Source organism: Anarhichas minor, unplaced genomic scaffold (assembly GCF_050575085.1).
Source record: "Anarhichas minor isolate MPS153535 unplaced genomic scaffold, ASM5057508v1 ptg000049l, whole genome shotgun sequence".
Taxonomy (NCBI): domain Eukaryota; kingdom Metazoa; phylum Chordata; class Actinopteri; order Perciformes; family Anarhichadidae; genus Anarhichas; species Anarhichas minor.
This window is the reverse complement of record NW_027466495.1, coordinates 2,608,397-2,633,052: the sequence shown is the minus strand read 5'-3', so window position 1 is coordinate 2,633,052 and position 24,656 is coordinate 2,608,397. Positions and strand designations below refer to the sequence as shown.

Genomic DNA, 24,656 nt, shown 5'->3' with positions numbered 1-24,656 from the left:
TCTGTTGGTCTTTCTAACTGCTGCTGTCGTGGAGCCTATAGTGGCTGTGAATAGTATGACAGAGATTTATTATTTGTCTTCCCTTTGCTGTACTTGCAGGCTGTATTCTTTCTTTCTTTTTGGAAGAATTGCCATCAGTGTGTGTTTGATTCACGCTCCTTATAATTAAGCACAAATCTCATTTTGGCCTTTTTGAAAACTGGTTTGTAGCTGAAAAAATGTAGTAAATTAATCGGGCACAAAAAATATGTTGCAAACACGCCAGCTGCCTATTCTTACTGAGGGCTGGCAATTGTTTTAGGTGCTCATGAATTATGATAACTTTGGTCCCTTCCACCAGTTAGTAACATCTTTTCCAATGCCTCCTAAATCAATGACATTCCCATGAGCCTTAGCTGTACTTTGAGTGTAGTGCTAATTAGTGAATGTTATGATGCTAACACTCTAAGCTAAGACGGTGAACATCCATAGGTTAGCATTGTGTTAGTATGCTGATGTAAGCATTAACTCAAAGGGCTGCTGTGGCTGAATAAAGCACTGCCTACATGGCTATATCACACAGTACCAGTCTTTTGTGATATAGTGCAGATACAATACTGCACCTGGGTTTCATTACAGACACCTTTTTTTTTTTTTTACTTTGATAAAACGTTTTTCTACAAAACACTGTTTCTATTCTCACTTAAATGTTGTCTATAGGCACAAGAAGCCATTCAGAAATGTTGCTGTGTGTTGAAGCAAAAGCCACATTGTCTTCCAGCAGTTCCCTCTCTCACTCTTTCTGCTTCACAGAGCGGTTCCTGCTCTCCTCCTCCTCCTCCTCCCCCCCCCCCCCCCCACACACACCCCTGTTCACACTCTGTTGATCAGCTCAGGAAAGGGAAAGTGCTTGTGTGAAACCTGAGGATCACTTGCAGACTGAGGAAGCAGAGAGAGTGTGCACATCGTGTGTTTATCCTGCAAGGTAAGATGATGCTCAGATGAACAATTTATAGCAGTTAGCCTTCACACTCGACCTCAATTTCTGTGCATTCATTGAAGGATATACATTTGCGATGTGAGCAAACCAAAAAAGTCCTCCAGTCAGAGCAGTTGATGATCTGTCGATGTTTGAAACTTTTGCTCTTGGAATGGGACCTTCAGGTAGGGTATCACTAGGTCGTGTTTTATTTCGTAATGTCATACAAGTTTATTTTACTCTGCGATGATTCTCTGGACACACTCGGGATGTTTGCTGGTTTAATTTGACAATCTATCAGTGTGAGTCGGCAAAGGATTGCAGGTCAGTTTGCATGAAGACAGTCTAACTGGTACATTTACTTTTACCATCGCTAGTCCGAGAAGAATAACTTGCCTCCTTGAAACTAAGTATTTTAAAGGGCATGCTGAAATGTCTTGCATTTCATTATGGCCATGCATAACTGGCAAAAAAAAATATAAAACATACCAAATTAGCATATGTTCTCAGGTGTATTGCCTGGACTTGACAGTTTGTTTTGCATGCTGCTGTGGCTATTTGTGTTTAGATGTTTACCAGAGGCAGCTAAGGGGTCATTACTTTAAACACGCAGTTCTTTGAGAAGTACCCAAATAATTGGGCCTGTATAGAACTTACTTAGTTAAAGTCCTTGCAAATAATGCCACACTATATTTATAAATAGAGAAGTTCCAGCCATGTGTACAACAAAGAAGAGGACCCAGTGGAGGGAGGACCTTCAGCACATCCGTAAAGACCACGGCTTCTCCAAGAAAGTCCTGTTCAACTGCTGCCTGGTGCGGCGCATCATCACCTGGGCCTCCCCAAACCCAAAAGGTACAAAAACCACAGATATATGGCTACAGATGGCAGCTATGATGAACCAAGGTGGTGGAATGTGATTTAATTGACTCTCATTCGTTGGATAATTGGTTGTCAAATTCTTAGTTTAGTCAGAGTTAGTCTAGATTGTTGTTCCCAGGTCCCTGGGATTAGTAAAAGAGATTACCGGATTAGATAAAGTGGCTAAAGATGATCAAGAAGAGAATTAAGAGGATTTGTTTTGGCTTGTAGTGTCTTTTGTATGATTAATAGGAGGGTACCTTGGCTTTTAGATTGAAGGACTAATAAACTGTTTTTCCATGAAACTAAAGAGGCAGTTTAGTCTGCATGGAAGCAGGATCAACTATTGTTGGTTTGCACTTGGAACTAATCCGTTTTATCTGATATATATACTGATCTCTATTGATTGCTGCAAAAGGGGAATAGCTGGCGTTTTTAGGGGTGTGTGTAGTCAATTATCATTTTGCACGGATCAAATATCAGCCTTTTTCAGAGGAAAATAAACATTTTCTAAGGCTAAGCACTGCCATGTTATTTATGCATTCTGTAGAAACCGGTGCCTGGTGAATTTGTCAACTTCAAAGGGCAAATTAGAATCTAGGGTCGATAATGTTTTTATCACATATTAAGTATTATTCATTACATAAAGTATTACAAGTGAAAAATAACATTTACTCTCCAAAAAAAAAAAAAAAACGATTTCCTAAACGTAGTCAAAAGAAAGTGGAGAACTGCAGAACTAAGTCCGAGAAATATTCGAAGTACAGTGTGCACTTAAAGAGGACTGCAAAAACCACTGAGTAAACTAATTACATGCATTTGAGATTGGATTGAACAGTAACACTATACACTCATTAACTGTCCCGAGTTCTGACTAGACAAGATGCAGCAAAAGCCCCGGAGTCCAGAATGAACTCCGTCCAAAAACCGCTCGGGCTATCGTCACCATATAAAACACATTGATGTGGTATTGGTCAGTCGGGCAGTTAAACAAAGGGATAACACTCGGCTGTCATAAGGCTATTGCATCACATTTAGATCCGTCTGAACTTGAAATAAGCCCCCTTTCTTAATCAAGGACATAATTAAAAGTTTTCTCTTTGAAAGCAGATTCATGAAAACTCAATTAGATATTGACATTAAAAAGAAATGTGTGCTCTAATTATTAATCGTTATTTAAGTTGGTGTTATGCACATAAACTGTAGGTTGATATATTTTAAATCATGAAGATTGGTAGGCTTTTCAATATGGCTTTTTTTCCATATTTTTGTGCAAAACTTTTTCAGTTTTATAGTGTTTATTTGGCCTCAGTGAAAGTTATGAGATTGCAGTTTCTTTGCTTGTCATCTGTTTTCGTTGTTGCCGTTGAGCTGATTGTTTCATAGCTCAGTGACGAGTATTACCATAAACCTGGAGCTTTTAGGTGTTGTTCCGCATTGATATGGCTTGTTGGATAAACGGGTTGTGTTCGGGTATTATTTAGAATGCTATTAAACAGTCATGAATTTCACTGTAGGGACTAAATGACATCTGCAATGAAGATTTTTCTGCAGGGGAAAAACAACAATAGAAGGACTCTAAAACAGCTGTTCTTCATGAATATGAATAGCAATATTATGCATATTCATCGTTCTTAGAAAAATATGAAACTTTTCTCATTTTGTATTGATTAGAGCGGTGTCGGTGGGGCAGGTGCGGTTTCTTGATCACATAATCAGTGTAGTCTCCTCTTGTACTTAGCTTTGGTTAGCCTCTCCCTGTCTCTGTGTGTGTGTGTGTGTGTGTGTGTGTGTGTGTGTGTGTGTGTGTGTGTGTGTGTGTGTGTGTGTGTGTGTGTGTGTGTGTGTGTGTGTGTGTGTGTGTGTGTGTGTGTGTGTGTGTGTGTGTGTGTGTGTGTGTGTGTGTGTGTGTGTGCACCTGCACAGTTATCATGAAGTATCCCTATGATAACATGCGAGCTGGCGGCCGTATTTGGAGCCACACGGGGACCCAGGTGCTTCTGTAAGGCACTTTTGATTTTGACAGAGCACTTGCTTCGACTTTCATTCCGTTCACCGCTCCTTTTTCATTGGAAACATGCTGCCTCCGTCCCAGGGCACGGAGCTAAACAGGACCAGAGTGGTATTAAGAAAGACAGTAACTTCTTACGATAACATTGCAGCAATTGAGTTTTCGACCTTTTTAGTTGGGTATGAAATTGAAATTTCACCTGCCAAACTGCTGAGCACTGCTGTCAGTTGTGGATTTCAATTTCAAGTGACGTTTTTTTCTTTGTCTGATTTCTGAATTTTATACAAACATCAAGAAAGTCATGACTTATAGAGCACAAGTTAAAGCAGTACTGTAATAATAAGTTAACAGCAACATTGTTTGTTCGTAGGTGTTCTTGTCATTAGATGGCGTCACTAACTAATAATATTATTCATTGTGCTGCCCAGAATAAGTTCTCGGCATGCATATGATCGCACCATAAACCTGCCAGGTGGCAGTAGTACCCTCCGGATGAAAAGAGGTGAAGCGGGTGTTGTTAGAAATACACAAGCAGAAGGCCCATGCTGTGTCCACGGATCAGACCTCCGCTCTGAGAGAGCAAGGTACAAATCTCTGCTGTCGCTATGAAGGAAACAATGACATCCAGTCCTGTATGTCAAGATTTTACTGTTAAGTGTTACAAAGATTACATTTTCACTCAATGGGGGGGGACAAAAGTAACACTGTATACTGTTCTTGTGAATATTATTAACTATTTCTATATATACACACACACAGAGAAACATTGTCGACACCTTATGGTAGAGACCTTATGGTCGAGATCCTTCGCTGTACTTCATGTTTACTGCCAGGAGAGGGCAGCAGGCTACAGAACAAATGAATGATAACCATGCTCATATACATCGTTTCCTGCATTCAGAGCAGTTTATTACCAGTGCCTTATATAAGTGTTCCTATTTAAATTTAAAAATTTAACGTGATTCATATGGTAGTGACAATACAACATATCACTGAACATGTACATCATTTGCTGCAGCGATGCCTGAATAACACTGAAAGAACAACACTAAGCCTGTAGACCGATTTAAAGTTGACACTGTTAACTCTTAATAATTCAACGTACTGCAGCTATTAACCTGGCTCACTTACATCGACAGCAGTGCAGCCTAATAGAATCCAATACAACAACCCTGCATGACAACGCTCCGCCTGAACACATCACGTGTCCTTTTATCACTCTGATAGTGATACTGTCATAAATTCTGCGAGTGTCTGCACTGCAGTAGTAATTCAGTTGGCCCCAAATGCACTCACTATAGCTAAGATGCGTCTCTTGCTGATGGATGGTCGACTCGAATTCTGCTTCATGATTGGACGTTCAAGACGGAGCATAGAGCGTATCAGTGTTCATCAGCAGCAGCTATCAATCGTGGGATCTGCCAACTTGTTTTGTTTTTCCCTTATTCCAAAAGAACATGGAAAATCGGTGCAGCGCCATTCAATTCCCACCTTAGGACACCACCACCTTAGGACTGCCTGTCAGGGACATGTCCTTCAAACAGCACAGAAATGGCCTGGAAATCAATTTATTTACTGTTTTGGCCAAGTTAACAGCAATGTTACCTCATGAGGAAGTTTTAATTGTAAGGCTGCATGTGTTCCTTAATCGATTTTATTTGTCAGACTAACCCCTCTGGCTTTTGGGAATTCTACTCGAGATGTATTTGATAACTTCACGTCTAAATCCCACCGCTTCCCGTCACTGATTGAGCTAAATTGCAGAGGTTTTTCGCAGTGTGATACCAAATCCCATGATGAGAAGTACTGCTAAAAGGACCCTTAAACCTTGAGAAATGATACTAATCACCATGCTGCTCTACTTTGGAGATGATGTTCAAGATCATTAGGAGAGTCCTGGGGTGTGTGTCCTTGATGAGAGCGCTTCTCTCCAGTGCTATATAGCAAGCAGGATTCTTCTGAATGAGAAATCACATTTTAGGTCACATGTTTGCTTTCGGTAAAGCATCTCACTTTTCATTTTAATCTATTCTCCCACTTGGTCAAGAGTGCAGGCCTCTGTAGATCTGAAGTGGAAAGAGAAAAAGGCAATGATGGATTAAAGGGGAAGTTGAGGCAGCATGCAGCCTCTCAGATCGGAGAAAATGGGAAGAAGAGAGATTGCCATGGGGACTGCTGGCTGGCTCAGATACATGTCTCACTGTTGTCATTCATTTGATTCATATGTTGTGAGAATGGTTGCAGGAGAATGAGGGAGAAGGGATCCAACAGTGATACCTTTCCCCGCCATTAATCTTATTCATGGCGCTAGCTAGTACCTGTGACAGCCAGGAAGAAAATACTGCACCTTGTTTACGAAGGACACATGATTCGAGAAACACTTTCCATGATGTCACGCAACAGTGAGCCTGCCGTTCTCTTTGTCAGACTTGGCTATGACCCACGCCCCTCTGTTGAGAAACCGGGGATTAGTAGCTAACAGCCAGGGATTAGTCTGAGAATAGGCGACCCCAGCAAACCGTGTTTGTAAAACACCTTAAAGTAGCCTGTTGACAGACAATAACACTCACACTCCACCCTTGTCAATTGGATACAGCTAAATGTTATCGCTGTAACCAAGCCGGGTCCTCTTGTCCAAGCTATACCAGGAACTCCTTCCACACAACATTAATTATGCAATCGTTGAGTGTTTTTCCACAGACTTGGTTACTCTTAGTTTCTGGGAGGAGGCCATGTGTAAGCATATGGACTGCTTTATCCCTGAACAAAAAAAACAACACACAAAAAAACGAATCTTTAACTTTTATAGTTCCATGACAGCTGCGAAATGAACCCTGCGGTGAGATCGTTGTCTTAGCAAAATATCTTTGGATTCTGGAAAGTTGAATTTGTCACCGTGACACTTGATGGGGAGTTCCCTCCATGTCCTTACATTTTATATAGACGCAACCATCAATTAAAACAAAAGATCAACAGATAAATCAACAATGGAAAGTAGAAGTTAGAATATCTTCCAGCAGGTGCTCACTTCCCTGTTAAATTGAGCAGAAAACACACCATGGAGCTTTGAAGCTTCCTCATCTAGCTGCAGACTACAACATTGGTTTTGGAAAAGTTGGTGTGAGGCTGTGAATGTCATTAATCATCAACCTCTTCTGCATAACTTATCCCGCACCTGGCCACCGTCTTGTCCTCGCACGCTTTCCTTTGTCCTCTTGTCTGCTGGTGATGCAGCCGTTTGCCGGTAACCTACTTCAGTCAAGTGTTTGTATTCCAGCAGCGGCCCGGGCCCCTCTATAAATAGGTTCCCCTGATTGATACCCGGTACAGTGAAACCTCGTAAGCCCTTTGGCTGCCGCAGGGCAGAAATGACTTTCTTGTGTCTGTGTCACTCTGCTTTAACGCACCTGTCACGGTCTAATTTATCTCCCCCGCCTGTTTGTCAGGCAGCATCCAAGCAGCAGGAAAGGTTCATTGCCAGGCCTGAAAGTCCATGCAAATTCAATCACATCCCCACCTGGGATAGCGTCTGATAAGGTGTGATGTATTTAATGTTCAACTGATAGGCATCTCCAGCCTATTGTAATGAGGTATTTCGGGATATATTAATGCCTTGAGTAAAGGTATTTTAAAGTAATCTGTAGCATTTGCACATTTCCGAATTAAAATAACACAATACATGTCAAATGTATTCCAAGTTCAAGATCATTTTTACAAAGCTTTTCTAGTTTATGGACTCATGTGTCTGGAAATAAAGTTGAATAATCACTTGTAATTAATTAATCAATTATAATCCCCCACACACACAGATATTAACATTTTATTTTTCCTGCAGCTGATTGGCCTGAAACAAAGAACTGTATCATAAGCAGCAGTAGGAGGCTACAGAAAGTCAAACTTTCATCATCTGCAAATCTAAGGATGGCGATGTCATTATGCAGTGTTTTCGAGCACATGCCCAAGGTTTTTATTGCTGCTTCGATCAATAAAAACCTACTTTAATAGGCAACACTGCAGACTGGCTTAGGATATCTTCATCGCAATCTTTTCTCAAGTATTGCTTTGACTCAAATGCAGATTTTTGCCATGACAAGCATGTCACATGCCATGTTAGTGACAAGTGGAGAACAAGGTGTGGGCACTGTCCCAGATGGCTGCATCAACCTGTCACTGTCGGAAGAAAAGGAAATGAGATTGAAGTCCTACTGGGAGCATCCCACTGAAACTGCCAACCGACAGTGCATGTGTTTGCAGAATGGCGTTGGACCGTATCTCAGAAGTGCACATTGGAAACATTTTGACATTTACATGCCAGTTTGTGATGTAAAGTTGCAAGCAGATTGTCATTTTGGGACAGTTTGGATAGTTTTATAGGCATGCTGTTTAATTGTCATGTCCCTGTGTAATGCATCTTTAAAGACTTTTCAACCAGGTGGTGGTTGTTTTTTGAGCGATTTTTATTCGCACATGAATATATTTTTTTAAATTGTTTTTATCACAAGTACTTTAACACAGAACGTGTTAGTTTTCCTGGAGCGATGCTCTTTTTTCTTAGCTTTCGCACTGCGAATAAAGCCATCAACCAATCCTGTTGAACAGACATATTCAATACATACAACACGGAGGCTCTGTGGTCTGAACTGAGACGGCAAACTTTATTACTCCTTTCAACCTTGACTAATGCAGCACATGCCAGATCCACTCCTTCTGTTCGTACCTTTCACAGTAAAACCCCTCGACACTGCGTAAATATTTGCCAGTGGGAACTCAAATTCACTCAAGAGCATTTCACCAAAAAGAAACTCAATAGAATAGCTTACATTAACTCAGGCTATACAACAGTTTACTTCAGAGAGACGGCCAGACGCTGCTCTGGGTCAATAGGATTCAAGAAGACGGTCCTTTGCCTGCGTAAATGTATTTGAACCTTTTATTTTAAAAGTGCTGCAACTGACGGTTTATTCGCCCTGCCCCCGATGTGTAAAGGCCTTCGAGAGGTTTTTAATGCTATTGCCATTTGAATACTCAGTTTTATGTTCCATTACCCTGCAGTTAAGCCTGTGGGACAAGCAAGCAGGGTAAGATACTGTGGAAGTGGAAGCAAATCAGACCACTGCAGCCAAGAGAGACATCTGCGAGCAGATACATGGTGGAAGGTGAAGAATAGAACACAGAGAGAGAGAGAGAGAGACAAATGAGACAATAGAGAAGTTGAGAGAGAGAAAGGGAATAGTAATTAGCAGGAGAAACATTGGAAGGAACAGATAGGGGACAGTGCATGTACAGGAAAAGAGACGGAGACTGATGGCTGAAGGTGGATGCTCTGTCCGAAAAGTGATATTTTACAGCATAAATCTGGCTGGCATTTCTGGCTGGCATTTAACAGCCTGGAGTCTGCTGCAGCCGCACTGATAAACCTGGACATGTTTACCGTGTTCATCTTAGATTAGTTTGTTGGATGCTAACGTGAGCTGATACAGGGCTACAGGTTTGTTGAGATATTTCAAAGGCTAACTGGAACATGTTTACCTGCTAGTAGCACAAGAGTTGGGATCACCCACGCTTAGTTCTCTTGGAGGCATGAATGTGTACAAAATTAAATAGCAAACCATACCGTCGTTAAGATAGTTCAGTGTGCACCAAAGTGGCGGACTGACTGATATTTCCAAGCAAGGGCTACGGCGCTTAGCGGAAAAGGGTTTGATGAAAAAACGTTCATATTCCTTAAAGGTGGGTGCTGAAAGAAACAATGTTCTTATACCAGTATGGAAATGATAGTACATATTGGCATTATTATTGGAACATTTCAACCAATACTGAGCCCTCTATTGGAATTGCATCTTAGCTTTGAGTCAGACTGAAATGATCAGTTTCCCTTGAAACGCCAGCCAGTGCCTTGTGGCTTGAATTACTTTTCTTGTGCTGTGAAAGAAAGCTCACTTTGTTATCTTTGTGTCATAGTGAAGGTCCTTTTCTTGCTGTACAACTGTAAATTGGTGTCTTATTGGTAGCATCGACCCGATCCAGAACACACTCTTTTTCTATGGTATTTCTAGTTTCTTTTTCACTTTCACAGAGAAGAAGGTTAGAAGTTTCTCACCCATGCAGCTACACATTAAGGGCAGCCTCTATATTTGCTGCTCAACTAATGGCACCCGTCCTATTTGTTCTCGCTTGAGGGAAAAAAACCAGCAGTATCAGTGCTCCCAGTGGACGAGGCCTGTCCTTCTTAAGTCACTGTTGTAGTTTGTGCAAGTCGGTCCGTCGGCAGACGTGCGCTCTGCAGAAATTGGGTCAAGAAACCACACCAGGCCAACTACAAGAAACCAAACAAAATGAGGTCATGGAAAAGAGAAGGCTCTCAGCTGGCCTGCAGAGTTTTTAGCATGGCACAATATACGCTTTGTTATGACAGTTAACGCCGTCTTAACACTAACAGAGTCACTCGCCAGAATAAATTGTCTGCACATGAGTTCTTGCTGTGTGTTTGTTTGACATTGAGGTGAAGTAACGGCACCTATTCTGGAGTGATAGTTCTTGTTCATTACACTCAGGCTGTCGTGTACAAGCCTGGATTGGTGCAACTTGTTCAGTATCTTTAAATGACTGAATTGACTGTTAGATCATCAAAGAGATTCGTTACATTCAGTACATTGCCCATACATCCAGACGCATGCAAACGGTCCTCCACGAGTTGGGGAAATGGCATCTTTTCTGAAAATAGAGAACATTAGCTCGCCACATAATCGCCTTGTGATGCATTTTCTCATACTTCGAGGAGTGCTTACTGGCAATCCACTTCTGCTGATGAATTTCTAACACGATGGCAGTGGTAATGATCATTTGTACTGCATGGTGGTGGATGTAATTTGCCTATTCCCAGGGCAGCAACTAAGTTGTTTTATTTTTCTCATCTTCAAGGCAGTCATTCAGTAAATAGCTTTTTACAAGAGAGAATAGTGTTATGCCCCCTGGTGTAAAAAGGTTCAAGGGAAGACTTCATGTGTAGCTGCAGAATAAGGGAATTAAAAGTTTGTTGATCGGATGACCATATTACCTTCCTGCCACATCCCAATTCCTCTGTGTGGCTTTTATAGGCACACAGTTGTTTACCTGTTACTTACTGTAAGCTCTGAACTAATCTTATTTCAAGAACCACCTTATATTCATTAATATAAAAACTTTTCTATCTGTGGCTACCATGAAGAAACCAGAGCTGTGACCTGTGAGGCATTTTTCAGGAACAAATAAGTCGATGGAGGTTGATACTCTTATTTGCTGAGTGTGTTTCTGCTCTGGGCTGGTTAATGATACAGGCGACCATACGCCAAATCCTGATTGTTCCCCGGGGACTTTGAATGACTTTACTAGTGATGTAATGGGAACTGTAATTTGAATATTGAGCAAGGCAATTTCATGCCGCACCTACTGTACATGGCAGGCCTCCCATTTGATTACTGTAATAATGTGGAGCATACTAGGAACATTTATTTCTAGAAAATGCAACAGTTACACAGACTGTAAGATATACACATTTCTAGCAGTTAGGCCTTGAGTTCAAAATGGCTGTGAGTCACTGGAAAATAAGTTTGAATATTTGTATCAGCTGAGCACAAATATTGCCAATGAAATCATTAGGATTCATTAACATCTTGTGTTCAATAATGACTGATTTAAAGGTTTTGACCTTCTGCCCTATTCGGGGGATCTCTCATTGAATAGGTCTCATGAGAGAACTCTGGGTAATAAACAACTCTCTCTCTCTTTGTACAGAATTCTACATAAAACATAAATGTATTCACAAAAAAACCTATATGTGCTTGAACAATTGCTTAGAACCAGACATTCACTGTCCCCAGAGGATGAATACTTGCATGTCTTAAAAACTGCTGTATGGATTGTCATGTAATTCATACAGACATTGATGTGCCCCAGAGGACGAATTGTAGTAACTTTGGTGATCCCCTGACTTTTTCCTGTTATTGCCATCATTCAAGTCAAATTTTTACATTTTTTTCCAATAGTATAGACATTCCTATCAGCTTCAGCAGTGCATTGTATTTTGTGCTTATTAGCTAATAGGCAGATGATGGAATACCCAAAACTAAAATGTGATCAAGCTCAACATCTACATGTTAGCATTGTTGTTAGCTTTGAGCTAAAAACAATGCTGAGTCTACAGTCTTACAAAACCTTTGACATGAGAGTCGACTAAAAAAGTAGTAAAACGAATAGATAAAACATTTCCACGAATCATGTGCACTGACGGTTGTATTTAGTGTCTTTCATCAGCACGTTAACAAGGACTCGACCCCTTATTGGCTCTATTTACCCTCACATTCAGTGCTCCTGAGAGATTGAGGAAAAGGCTGATTGGCTCCTACTCAGGAAGATGTACACAACCAACTGCCATATGATGACCATATACAACTAGAGTTGTGCAATTATTAGAACATTTATCAAAGTAACAATATTTAAAATCTTGAGAGAATGAGCTGTTTGTGTTCCTTTTGAGGAAAAGGTGTTTGATGCAGCTTCTTAAACAAACTGATCAGCATGCACATTGCCTGGCCAGTACTTTAAGATCGATGCACTAGAACATTTGATTTTATTCAAACCCAAGATCCTTATATAACCCCACACTATCAACAACAGTTGAGCATTTTCAGGCTGGAAATGAAAATGTAGAACTAAAGCTGTTTCCTCCTGCATCACAACTCATACCATTGTCAGTGTTGGACAAAAATAATGCATGTTTTTTGTGTGTCAATACAGCGCAACTCTCAAGCCAGATTTAGAAGTCAGTCAGACGTACCCTCAATCTTTCGGTTCGGTTTTGTCAGAATTTTCTTTCTTGTGTTTTGGCCTTATGATTATTTCCATAACAATATTTATTGTTGCTAAATTTGAAATATTTTATCTATTTTAAATAGAAGCAGCATTCCAGAGTATATAACCATCATTTAAATGTCATCTACAGTTCCCTGGTGCCATACTCTGCCCCCTTTTCCCCATTCAGTCATCTCCCAGAAGATATGTTGAGATTCATGATGTCTGTGACTTTAGTGTGCCATCGTATTTGAAGAACCGGCTGGCCTGAGGAACAGTAATTAGGGGGGGGGGGGGGGCTGACACTTTCCAGATCATTATTGTTTTTGCTCTCAGTGAAAGCGTACGCTGACCCCTCACTCAATCAAACTGAGTGATGAGGTGAGTAGGAGGAGTTCATTACTGTCCTGGGCAAGATGTTTTCATTAGTTAGATATATTGTGATTTCTTTCCCATTTCCTTTTATCATTCTCTGTTTCCTCTTCTTACCACTCTTCAATGTCAGAGATATACTCAGGCAGATCTTAAATGTCGCCAGAAATCCCCAAAACCCTTCAACTTTAAGGGAAAGAGGCAAAATCTGCAACTAAGATTTTCTGAGTAAGTAAAGCAACATCTTTAACATTAGAAGATATTAGTATAAGTTGTCTTTTGCACTATTTTCTTCTACTTGTATCTATGTCTTTTATGGATCCTTTCTCTGTGCTGCTGTTATGAGGTCCCTTTCTCCTAATGCACAATTTATTTAAACGCTTTATGCAGCTGTTCCTTTTAACATCCTTTGCTTTCTTGCTGAGAAAACGAATAAAATGACATGTGAACAAGAAAGGAAACGTAATCATTATTGCACACTCGATAAATAAACCGTACCAATAGGTAAAAACAAATCATAGTCGGACTTGCTCGCTTATTTGCCTGGTTGAATTAAATTCTAATGAGATTTCCATTTGAACGTGCACAAGTAATAATATGCTTGAATTATAGGCATTATAATTGGATTCATCTAATGACAAATCAAGTAATCTCAGTCTGACTGTGTGAAAGTGTCTACGTGGGTTTGTCCCTTGCATAACCATAACATGATGGGTGTATTGCTGGGGACCCAAGGCAAAGCTTTTTTGAATTTGGTGCAGTGTGGACTTGTGATACGTTCAATATTGATAAACCGTATTATATATTATACAGTGCTCTGTTCAGCAGTGGGGGCGGGGATTCAGGGCTCTGCAGCATGTATTTCCCCATGTGTAGGACTTGATTGTAACTTATAACGTTACCACCAGCAAAATACCTCCGCTAATTAAATCCATGCTCTACTTTACAACAGCAGTGGTTCTGTCAAAGCAAGCGACTAATATGCCTATTTGGAAATGATCGCCGCTAAGTTTATTTCACGGATATTTCTGACTGCCAGTTATGAGTCAAATATGACAAAGAAAACTGTCAAATCTGCAAATTTGAGAAACTAGAACAAGATGTAAGAAATATGCTTTAGCATGTTTGCTAACAACCCCCCCCCCCCCCCCGTTAATCGTTAAAGAGCGCTCACCAATACTAAACGCTGCTCTCTGTTGGGTGAACCTTCAAGCATTAGCATCACCGATCAGTGAAGTTCTCTATCAGGTCACCTGCATGCATAAGCTACAGGGACCATGCATTAACTTCTTTGCCCTCACTTTATAAGATGGACAGCATGCTCCTCTGTTTGAGAAGCCCTCCAATTACACAGAAGGTCAGCTGCTCTGCTCACAGATGTAGGCTGAGCTGTGGAAGAGCTGTCTTCGGTTCAGAGCGGCAAAGGCAGTACTTGAGACGCACCAGGCTTTGCCTCTGTTCAAAGACCGAGTTGCAGTCTAAGTGGTCGAAATCAGATGTTTTCCCTTGTGTATCATACAGATAGCATTACTTAATGACGTAAGAACAGCACATTGCGTCTGACATTTTCGTCTCTGATTTCGTCCACAGGGAGTCGAAAATCTGATACATGAGCAATCTAAAAAGTCTCATTAGAATTCATACAACTTTTATGTCCCCTCAGGACGTTCATAATCCCACAGCGGCGCCCCAACGTACACACTGTTGGCAGTAGTGAGCATGAAGGACATTGTTTAAAGGAGAGATAATGAGGTGTTGGACCTCCATGAGGGTTTTGAGAAATGCTTCAAGCTAAAGTACCGATCATAACCGGTCCATGTTTTGAATATGCATATCAAAAGAAATGACTGAACAGGATCACAGGTGAATGTTGCTGCAATGTCACTGCAAACGTAAGAGCCTTGGGGAATGGTTCAGACATCTAATGAATTTAACAAAAGAAAAAAGACATGGGAATAAATAAACCGTTGGTCCATCTCACTCCGTTTGGTGAGTTTCTCAGGGAATAATTCCAGGCCCCCCTCTCAGCTATATGTGAATGGACATACAAAGCGAGTTAGCCTTATCAGTGTCTTGTTCGAGAGCCTTCATCTCCCCAAATAGCCCCAGCCAGAGTTGTAGATAGACGCATCGAAGGAGTGATGACAGAGATGTACAGTAACGTGTTCTCACTTGGAGGAACGTGAGATTGCATTTCAGGTTTGTGCTGTTCCAAGTATCCCATCAGCAGATTCACAATGAAGGGGGTTTTATCAGTTTTTTTGTAATGACCTTTTCAAAACGCCCGATTCTAAAGAATGGTAATGAATGCCAATGAAGAGTGACTGCAGTGGGGATCCTGATAAGCATTTAGAGAAAGCGAAATTTTCAAAACCTGCCATACGTTCAGTATGACGATCCATTATGCTGTTGCAACGCGGAGTATTCACACGCTGCATCTACATGGTCTGTAAAGTGCATACAACTGTAAATGGATTTCAATGTGAGGAGGCATCCCATATGCTTTTCAGCATTGCCCTCAGGGAACAGTTGTGCTAACATTAGTACACTGATGTCATCAGCAATTCATTACGGTCCTCGGATATCGACCCGGCTCTCATCTGCAGTGACACCCTGCATTGTCACAGCTACCGCTGACGTTATGATTCAGAAAAGCACCGAGTTGTTTTACATGATCTCAAAATGGTTCTCATCAGCAGCATTTTAGGACACATTATGTGTGGAAGTATGCTTAATATTCTGTACATGTACGACACCGAATCAGAATTCCACAATAAGGTGTCATCTCTTTGGGTTTATCACCTTGGGCTCATAATTGCCATTTCTCACTATTTCCTGACATTTTATAGAACAATCAAGAAAATAATCAGCAGATTTATTAGCAATAAAAATGATCTTCAGTTGCAGTTATATATTTAATTTACTTTACAAATCTAAAGCAGTGTGATGAAATAAGAATTAATTAAAAATACATGGTAATACTTCTTCAGGCAAAGCACAAGCTGTTGTCTTTCTGCTGAGTTAGTCTTGGTCAGCATGAAGAAATTATTATCCATCACTGCTCATTGATTGGTTAATGGTTCCTATATTTGAACCCAGACGGGCTGAAACGGGAATCCTACTCTGCTTTGATTCGTGTCCAGCCTTCACGTCTATTCCCAGAATGCTAACTTGATCTGCCGATGAAAATGCAGCATTAATTGTTACATGGAGCACTTTATCATCACTAACACCAAAGATCCCCTCAGACATTGTTGTTTTTTTCCCCCTCCTAATATGCTCTTAACAAATCGGCTAACCTTTTTCCTAATGGCAGCTTAGCAAAATCGATCAACCTTTTTTTCCCTGATGACCGCATCTGTGTGCTTTATCTCCATAAAGGTTGCTATAGCAGCCGTTTAGAGTGTCCTGCATCTCCCGAGGCAGGGCTCTGCTCTCTGCTCCCTGTTGGCTGCAGGACGCAGACCCAATGTTTAAAGCCAGTCAGTCTAGAAAACCTTTATTTGTACATTTCTGACATTGAGAAACCCCAAACAATTCTTCAGATGGCTTGTGAGGCTTCTACAACAATTCAGCATTTTTAGACAGTCGTATTACGCCTTTGAGCAAAACCATAAACTTCATGTGGGGCAAAGAGAACTGCACTGCACCCACCCCGTGTTTTTATTGGGTTCGCCCTGATAGAAAGTATGAGGCAGGCATAAATGTGAAACCCCACAGTTCACTCATCATTTCCTTTTCCAAGAGGATTTAAAAAATGTAGTTAAATTTATTTCCCGCTGCAAATGATTGAGGTTTTAACTGCCTCTGTTGAAGTGATATGGATTCAGATCTCAATGCGAATGAACATTTTGACCACTTACCAAGATATTTATTTGTTGTTTTATTCTCTGATTGTCTGCCTCTCCGCTGTGAGAATGTCCCATTCGACTGTCATTGTGCACGTTTGGCAATGCTGCATCATATTATCACCTCACCATCTTTTTGAGGCTCGTGAAATTGTGTATGCGGTAAGCAATTCTGGGCCGAGAGCCCAGACTTAACTGTTCTATCAGAAATCGAATGCATCACCCTTAGTCTTCCGTATATCTACTGTTTCCAGTTATTTTCCCCCTCACTCTTGAAATCATCTGCAGCAGGAATGTTAATGCAGGACATTCTCTGGGGATTTATTCCTCCATAGAACCGTATAAACAGAACTGATGCCGTTATAGTCTCCTCGCAGCTTACTTACTCAGTACAATGTCCACTATTGGATTATGGTGACTCAAGTTGAGGGGCTTTTGTTTACGTGCATGTTTTTCTTGGTTGTGCTTGGGAGCTGGACCAGTTTTCATGTACACATTGGCTTTTGTGTTCATGATATTGTTGCTTTTAATACGAATGCAAGCTTAACTGTTTTTCCTTGCAGTCACCTATTTGACAAAGGTGGAAGTTTGCCATTTTAAATATTTAAATTGGCACTGAAACAAATAGTCTGTGTTTTGAAATTGCTGAACATACACGGTTACTAGCTTTTCAAATGTGAGAATTTGCTGTTTTGCACTTACAGGTCTAGATCAATGTGATTAGCACTATTGAACAACTTGTAAAGACTGAAAGATTAATCAATGCATCATGAAAATACCATCATATTTCTCAATAATGGAGATAATTGTAAGTTGCAGCCTTAATTCAATGATTATAATGATGTAGGATGATATAGCATGGATATGAAATTCAAGAGGGAGAACACTTCGGCCACATTACTAACAACTTTATTAATATGCTCGGTCCGTGAGAGGTAACTGTCAAGGGCAAGGTCCACTAACTTCGCCTTTTCGCCTGATATGGATAGCTCCAGTTTAGGCTATGGTATGAGGTTCCTGTACTGTCCTGATGACGTATTTACATTTTCCTTGCTCGGCCAAAACTCAGCCGAGCTGGCTGTTGGTACTGAATACTGCAGATATTGTTCATCTCTGTGTGCATGCTGGTGTTCAGCGATACGTTCAGGTACTGGAGGACATTACACTCGGTGCCTGTCTAATGAGCCTGCAGATACTGTGCCTGCAGGGTTTGACAAGGCAGGCTTTTGTAGCTGTGCTGTTAATGAGTTTTCTTGTGATGTTTATTTGACGGAAATAACAGTTTAATCGTCTCCATTCATTTTTCATGTTTGCTGTTCCCATGGAGCAAATAATAGAAGTGTTTCTTTGATAGAACACTAATACATATTTAATAGAAAGTAGAATCATAATTCACGAGTCACAAACAACATATACAACTAAATTGCAGTGGTTAATACATGAGAGTAAATACAATATTATATTGCCTTACATCCAATCAATACCTGCACAAGCTGTTAACATGCCTCCTTTAGGGGTATCCTTCATTAGGGGCAAGAAAACCCCCAAAATGTACACATTTGTTTGATAAATAGTACAAATCTGACATGTCTACGGCTGACCAGTTGACAACGGGCAGTGTCCTGCTCCACTCCAACAACTTTCCCAACCTTTTGCTGGATATTGTCAAGCAGGGGTAAGGTGAGTATAGGTGGAGCACTTATCCGGCGCAGTGAAGCGCACTCCACTGCAGACGGGTGCGTTATAGATTGTGGCTCAGCTCTTGATGTTCAATTTAGTGGCCAGATTCCCCGAAGCTCCCAGTTTCTGGCCCGCACTGATGGAGATGTATCATGTACTCTCATTTCAAAGATTCAAAGGCAGTTTTTCATTCGTCTCTGGTGCTTTGTGTTACAGCAGAGCTAGCTTCCGTGTAGATTTCTGATTTCCATCATGCGGTTTGTTTATTTAATGGCAGACATTTTACTGCTGTTTGGCATTTATACATTTAGCAGAGGATGTCTATGGTAGTAAATTTTGCCCTGATGTTTGACGACAAGCTGCTCTCTGCAGTTTTACAGCCGATCAAGCTGCTTTTACACAGGAGTGGGGTGGGGGGGGGGGGGGAAGCTCTCGGTGGTAATGGTGGCTCTCACCCCCGGCACCTGCAGTTACTGTTTTCTAGATGGATCGATATATCTGTCAACTTCTCCCTGAGTGGAGCCTATTTCATGTCCCTTCTGTCGTTGCTGCAGGGTGCAACATGAAAAAGCTCATGTTCCATCAAAGTCTGGAAAGACTGAAAAGTTTCTTTGGGACTTTATATTCTAGAATGAGCTTCAGAGGGGTGAGCTTCAAAGAGGTTTTAAAGACTAATTGACATTTTTAACATTATACTGTGAAATACTTTTTTCATGAACATAGGTGAAATCAGTCCACAGTTAACCAAGTAAAGTTGTCTGGTAGGTTTAAGGAGTGTCTCGACAAATTATTCTGCGTCAGGTTTAAAACTTTGATGCTTTAGTTGCTACAATTCAGATTGCATTTCATGTATTGATTCTTTATCAACACATGATGATTCATTCTTAAATTCTGAGTTTGTGCCTTCACACAAACCTGAAAGTATAAAACCCTCTTTGATCAGCAGATATAACTTGCACATGTGATTTGTCTTTAAACTTAGCCACACATCCGTCAAAGATTTCAGCATCTGTGTTTGTGTTGACCCCAGCCTCCTTATCGCTTTTTTGTTTTGCCTCAACCAAACTCATTAAGGTAAACATGACTCGTGTTCACAGATTTTCCTGACTGTATATGGACTTGGAATGTGGCGATATGTTCCACACATCACACTTCGCACTCAACAGGGGGGATGGGGAGCCCTTGAGAGTGTAGGCTTGAAGGAAAAAAAGTGACTTTTAGTTAAATGCTGTGTTTCCTAGAAACAAATTGTAAGGTTGGTGAGTGTTAGTTTGCCAATCACACCATCTGTTCCCTTCAGAACTAGCGAGGTGGCAAACCTCATTGGACTCGGTTTGTTCTGGACAGTTGTGTCTCCTGAAAATACTCCAGTGTAGCTGCTCCCAGGTGGCCGTATGAATATAACTTGTCAATGTGTTTGTTTATCGGAAACATGGATGGAAATGGAAAGCGGGGACTGGATGACGGGTAATGGCATTGCACACAAGTGTTCTCAGGGGTTTGGTGGGTGGAATATGGACCGAATGCACAGAAACAGACACAACGCACACTTGGGGATATCGCACGTGTCCTTATTGTTTGTTGAACTGTAAAGCTGTCTGTAGGAACAACTGTTGCAGCCATGCCCTAATGGTGTGAACACGGCATTAGAAGACTGAGATAAAGGTTAACTTGTCAGCTCGTCTGGTGGGAGGGGCTTAGGACAGAGGGAGGGGGAGCTGCACTGGAAGGGCACATTTTTTTATTTCAGCCAGAATAATTGTCGGCAGCTAGAACTGAGAAGCCTGCTTTTGTCAATGGTCAATGAAGAAAAAGCAACTTTTCTGCAAACAACTGCAAAACAATTTTAAAAGTCATTGTCTGTCATGTCCCCTGCCACACTTTTTTTTTATTCCTGCCTGTGGAACCATCCCCTCACTACTCATTCCTGTCCAGAGAGTGTATGCATGTGTGCGTTTGTGTTGAGTTGTGTTGAGTTGAGGTCGGAGTCTGCAAAGGCTCTACATGGAGCAGGATTCACCAAAATAGACCTGCTTTCTGCCTGGTAACCTGTGGAATATCAACCCTGTTTCAGTGTAAATTTAAACCCCAATCTTATTTCATACCTGTGCCCGTCAGCCTGATGGACGTGTAATAATGAGAAAAAGCGAACAAGTCAGTGTTTTCTTCGGCAAATTTACTGCAGAAATACGAGTGGAGCCAGTTAAAGGTTTGAGTTAATGACAGGCGTTTCAGATGGGAGAGCTTGGCATTGATGGATGAGTGCAATTGAGATACAGTGTGGGCTAATTAGTGGAGAAGATGATGCACTTGGTTGGTCCTAATGTCCTCGCGGACGCTGGGCATAGCCTGTCAGTCATTATTAGTACTGACCTTGACATTTGTTCGCAGGAAATCTCACAAACATTGGCTCCACAGCTTCTCCCTCGACCCTTCCTTTGTCTGTGGACTTTTTATTTTTATTTTGACAGTGTATTTAACACTCCCTCAACCACGTCCCTCTCAAGAGCCCATGTTTTACCATTAACGTTGTCTATTACTGTCACTCATTGTTTAATCCTTCACTTACACGCGATGCGGCGGCCCCGTAATGTACGGTCATTGCGGATTCATTGGTGGACACTTTCCCCTTAATTCTCCTTTATATATCTCCTCCTCCTTGTGTGCTTTCTATCTCTCCTCTTCTTCTTCTCCTCCTCCTCCTCCTCCTCTCGGGCCAATCAGACCACACCTCCATGGCAACCGTCAGTGAGTGTAAAACATCCACAGATGGTGCTGAGTAGAGCGAGCAGCAGGCACACTACGAGATCAAGTGTGGGAGTGTGTGTTTGTTTGTGTGTCTGAGAGAGACCGATACAGAGACTCATTGGATAACCACTGTATTGTGAAGCCGACAGGGTATTCTCTTGTAACACAGAGGAAGAGTAGGAGCGTGTTTGCTCAGAGGAGTTGCAGGAAAAGTCTGAAGAGGAGGAGTGAGTTGTGGGAGGAAGAAAAAAAGAGACTGAGAGAAGCCCCCCCAACCTTCCCAAGAAAGCAGGAGGTAAACCACCGGTAAGCAAATATTCATGACCTGACAAAAGAAAAGCGTACAACATCAGGCAGCCTTACCCTGGAGCCGCTCAAGCCCAGACACACACACACACACACACACACACACACACATGCACACACGTGAGCCCCCAGTCACTGCTCTCCACTCACTCATGATCATTGCTCCCGCCACACGCAGACACAAGGGCCACGCTGACACCACCAGAGGAAAGGAGGAGAGAAGAGGACACTTGTCCTGTCACGGGACCTTGTCAAAGTAAAAGTCTTCCTTGGAATTCTTTTTTTTTTTTTTTTTTTTTTTGTTAACCCTGAAGCGAGGGCTCTCCATTTGTGCTGACCTTTCCAAGCACCCTCCCTCCAAGGAGCAAAGATGAGCTGCAGGAAAAGGTGCAAGCGGGAGATCTTCAAGTTCGCACAGTACCTGTACAGACTTGTCACCGGCACGCTTAACACCGGTAAGGCTCCTAGGGGACTCTGAGAGGCTCCCTCCTGTGTTTCCATTTGCGGTGATTCCCTTAAATCTGCAGCGATTGTGGCGTCGTCCTTTTGGCAGTTTGGTCAAACTTCTCCACTTGATTCATGTTTTGATAAAATTGTCTCTTTGCAAAGTTAATATTGGAGACATGGGGCTGAGTTAGGACACTTTCATACCATCAATGCCTCGTACTGTTTAGGACATGTGTACATGTATGCCTGCAAACCCTGCTATAGCACTGTGAGGATTTCCAGAGTGGGTTTGAATTTATTACCTTCTCTGCATTATAATTTGTGGAAGTGTGCGTGTATGAGAGTACAGTTTGACGAGAGGCAAAGGTGAAATCATTAAAAATATGAAGGAGTAAAAAAATCAAACAGCTTCTTGTGCAGTCTTTGGTTTTCAAATGTAAATGTCTTCAAGCATTTGACATTGGGTCTGCAAGCTCTGTCTGGCAGTTATCATGCTTCTAGCACCTGAATAATTTTGACCATCGTAGATTTCAGATTTTCTTAAAGGTATGTGGTAAAAAACATAACCATGATGTGGAGCACTATTCTAATGCAGAATCCTTCTGAAATCCTCCCCAGAAGCAGAAATTGTTGCACACATCATTTGTTTTATCAGTATTTCTGTACCTGTATCATACTGCAAAGCAGAATAGATTTTGTTTCCCTTTTGTTCTGTCCCTTCTAATAGGATGGATAGCCTCTATGGTACTAACAATATTAAGTCTGGGATTATAGTGGATTACCATCCGATTTCTCCATGAGAAGTTCAATACAGGATAAGGTTAGCAGCAGTAGCATCTTCTGATAACTGGCACTTATTACTGGTATGCATCAAACTGGAGCTAAAGGTTATTTACATACGTCATTAAGGCTGCGTTGCCATTGCTTATCCTTGGGCCATGCAGTGTGTGTGTGTGCCTTTTTTGTTTATACAGTACTGGTGAGCTCTACAGATGATGTGACTAGACTAGTAGCAAACATTGACACCCTTGCCTTCCATGGCTCTTGTTTCGCTCTTGGATTAACTGAGCTTCGCTGTCAAGTAAAATGTTGATCATCACGTTGCATGGGCGAGATGGTGCGAAGCCCCAGAGAGGTGCTACATGAGCATGCTAATGAATTCCAACATGTTTCTGTACATGCGAGACTTGCACTATATGTTTTTCTAGCACTGGCTCCTTCCTACTTTGTTGTATTTAGAAATAAACACACGTTGGAAAAAAAGGGGGACTATTCTCATACAGTCGGGAATAATTCCATACATCCATGGCCTACTACCATCTCCTTGACCTGAGGGACAGAGTGGCGGTCAGGGGGGAATGGGAGGCAGATCGTTTAGGTCATTAACATGATGAATGTAGTATATTCGGTAGTGATCTCCTCTAGTGTCCTCATAGGTTTGGTTGATAAAAAGACGTGTCATTGCTTCATACTGCGCTTTAGGCTACAGTGTTTGTTTGGGTGCACAATGGCCTTTAATATCAGTGTCGGTCCTTATTAATTATTGATCCTGTTAAATACAAGGCTGGACATATTTCCCTGTGGACAAACGCAATTACTGTACGTGTGCTGAGTAAGAGAAACATTCTTTATTTATTGGCCACATTGTCTGAAGAATATTAGTTTGGTTGGTAAATTCTGAACTTCAGGACAAAAGAAAACTTCAGCCGGCACTACTGGAGCCTGTTTTCCATCTTTGGAAGCCACAAGAGGATGAACTCAAATATAAATGGAGTTTGATGTAACAGAACAGACCTGGACAGATTGAGCTGTACATCACATCTATAATGTCGTGAATGCTTTTTGTCCACACAAGCTTTTTCTTGATATAGCGCAAGATCTATCTACAAGATCATCTGTTAACAAGATGTATGTTCAAGGTCCAATTTTGACCCCATTACCCTTGTATACGCGGAAACATTTCTAGCACTGATGTGAAGTTGTAGTCCAAAGATGATTTATCTGACTTCTTCAGTGAGCACAGAAACTGTTCAAGCCACCAGTGCTGCCCAGTAGGCCTTGAATTTCCCCACTGTAGTGGAAAAAAGAGAGGAAATAAATCTTACAGGTTATAAATCTAAACAGCAGTGTCGGCATATATGCAATACATTGGAAGGCAGGAAGTTATTTGTTGCACACACCAGTGAAAATCTTCATCTATTCCAACGTTTCCAACGCAGCCTCTGTGACGGATGAGCGGAGAGAGCTACCGGTCCACCAGCGTATCAGTCAGGATCATTCAGACGTCTTAAAGCTGGGTGATTGATGCTGCTAACTTCTAAGTGACACATTTTCAATTTCCATTCTCTATGTAGTCAGCACCACTGGTTGTGCAGTGAGACGGACAAGTCTTTTTTTTTACCTATGCAACTGTATCACTTTGTTTTACTCTGGAATCTTTCACTGCATCTTCACTGATTGCTTCTTCCCTCAGTGTTTTGGCTGTAAGGCGTCTCAGCTTCTGTAATGCATCATCATTTTTTTTCTCATCAGCACAGGCTCGCATGCTCGTATCTGAGTCCAAGCTTATTGTATGAATTGTATGTATTGTAATCAT

General features: G+C 41.4%; 1 protein-coding gene across 2 annotated transcripts in view; it reads left to right on the top strand.

The window, feature by feature from the left end:
* Window positions 1-1,674: 1,674 nt before the first annotated feature.
* kcnip4a (potassium voltage-gated channel interacting protein 4a) overlaps window positions 1,675-24,656 on the top strand; it is a 90,237-nt gene continuing 67,255 nt past the window's right edge. The window contains exon 1 of one of the 2 annotated variants that reach the window (XM_076112348.1): window positions 1,675-1,813. In XM_076112348.1, the coding sequence (XP_075968463.1) occupies window positions 1,675-1,813 (139 nt within the window). Of the gene's footprint in view, window positions 1,814-21,722; window positions 22,069-24,656 lie in introns of those variants that run through there. The other variant, XM_076112351.1, reaches the window with a different exon arrangement.